Source organism: Rhinolophus ferrumequinum, chromosome 22, assembly GCF_004115265.2.
Source record: "Rhinolophus ferrumequinum isolate MPI-CBG mRhiFer1 chromosome 22, mRhiFer1_v1.p, whole genome shotgun sequence".
NCBI lineage: Eukaryota > Metazoa > Chordata > Mammalia > Chiroptera > Rhinolophidae > Rhinolophus > Rhinolophus ferrumequinum.
Window position 1 is genome coordinate 41,259,287 of NC_046305.1, and position 2,140 is coordinate 41,261,426.

Here is a 2,140-nt window from a genome sequence, read left to right on the forward strand (position 1 = left end):
TCAGCATGGGATGTTTGTTTTGAAGTAATTTTAAAGATGATGCAGTTATCTTTACCCTGGAGAGGCTGGCCGATGACCATGGGAGCTAATGGATAAGGCAGAAGTAAAGAATGAAAGCCCCAGAGGAGAGCAGTCTAGGAAGTGTAGTGCCCGAGTGTTGGAGGACAGTGAAATTACCAAGACAAATGACAGGTGAGCCGGGTGTATGTGGAGGGCGGGGGTGGCCCTGACTAGGCCAGTCAGCAGACCACCCTCACAGGGTTAAATGTTGAAGGCATTTCCGAGGATTTGTAAGTTGTATTTGTTGATGCCTATTATGGCAAGATTATAACCTTTGACTGTCATGCTTGGACACAGCTGACCATGTGTCTTAATCTTACCAGAAGCTCTAGCTATATTCTACACAACACTTGTTCTACTGTTTAATTTCCGAGAAGAGGCAAAAATAAAATGTTTAAAGCTACATTTTCTTGTTGTGAATGACAGACATGACATAGCTTGGTGCTCTCCTTCCCTGCAGTATTTGTGTTTTAATCTCTTTATTGTAAATTTTTAGGGGTCAAGATTAGATGATCAAAGATGTGCTCCACCACCTGCTGCCACAAAGGGACCGACAGTACCCGATGAGGACTTTTTTAGCCTTATTTTACGGTCTCAGGCGAAAAGAATGGATGAACAGAGAGTTCTTTTACAAAGAGATCAAAACAGAGACACTGAATTTGGTCTAAAGGACTGTTTGCAAAATAATGCTTTGTTGGAATTTAAAAATTCAGGAAAAAAATAAGCAAACCACTAGTTACTATGGATGTATTTTTTTAAAGTGACTATTTCCTTTCACTGCAAGGAAATGCAATCTATTTCTTTTTTCCTTAAAAGGAGAAATTATAGCACTGTAATACAGCTTGAAATGTTTTAGAATGATGTAAATATTTAACCTTTAATAGTATAGCATCAGTTAACATTCCTCTGGACACTCGTTTCAGGGTGGCGGTGTCTTACAGGTACTTCAACTTTTGTGATTTCTGCTTGGGACTCTGTTCTTTGGCATTGTTAGGTTCCTTTACCTATGTTTGTGAAGTAGAAGGTTAAATGAATCCCAGACAATTTTGTTCTTGGCTGAGATCATTTTTTAAAATCTTAATTGACAATGGCTTTTTTTATACATTTAACCATTGATGTAGTGAGAAATTATGCTGTCTAGTAAAAATAATGTACTTGACCAACATGTAAAAGAGTTATATAAAGTAGTCTTATATCTTATAAAAAATTAGTTTTTTCCCCAAGAAAATCTGTTTTCAGTATATTAGGCCAAAGCCATCATAAAAGAAACTCTTAAGAAATAAACTTCTTTTAGCAGGTTTTGGACTCTGTTTAAAAATACAGTCATGCGCTGCTTAATGGACGGGGGTAGGTTCTGAGAAATGCCTTGTTATGAAGTACAAACATCATCGAAGGTATTTAACAAATCTAGACGGTACAGCCTACTACTACAATATAATCGTAGGTGCTGTACTTCTACTATACGACTGGCAGTGCAGTAGGTTACACCAGTGTCACCACACATGAGGAATTGTGCTACAAAGGCTAAGATGTCCCTAGGTGAAGGGAATTTTTTCAGCTCCGTTAGAATCGTATGAGACCACCACTGTGTGTGTTCTGCCGGTTGACCGAAACATTGTTACGTGGTACATGACTATATATATATATGTATCTCCACATATAGATGGTTTTAAAATGTATCCTTTGTTGCAAGATACTGCTGTAAAACTTTTTAGGCCCTAATGTTGAAAAAAAAACTCATGTGGTTAGGTCAAGAATGTAGGCCATGAAAATAGAAAATAGATGAAAAGGCATAAAATTTAAGTATGAAAGACGTAGGTGAGAAGAGAACCTCAGTTATCATTAAGCCTCGGCCTCCTCTTCCCAGAAACTGAAGGTGGTTTACAGGGATACATAATAGGACATGACACAGAGTTCAGCAAAAGCAAGACACGGGAAGAGCAGGGCCGGGACTCTGAGGCTGAACTGCATAATGCAAACCCGCACCAGGAACAAGTTGCAACCTCTGGTTGCTTCTGACTGCACATCTGGGCTGGGATCTGGGGAGCTCTTTCTAAAAATTCTTCAGGTGATTTTGATC

At 38.8% G+C, this 2,140-nt stretch overlaps 1 protein-coding gene across 3 annotated transcripts in view; it reads left to right on the forward strand.

The window, feature by feature from the left end:
* The window catches only part of GPSM2 (G protein signaling modulator 2), a 51,024-nt gene extending 49,032 nt beyond the window's left edge, over nt 1-1,992 (forward strand). For all 3 annotated transcript variants that reach the window (XM_033092546.1, XM_033092549.1, XM_033092548.1), the window contains one exon: nt 557-1,992. In XM_033092546.1, the coding sequence (XP_032948437.1) occupies nt 557-784 (228 nt within the window). In that variant the 3' untranslated portion in view covers nt 785-1,992. The remainder of the gene's footprint in view (nt 1-556) is intronic.
* Nucleotides 1,993-2,140: the final 148 nt, after the last annotated feature.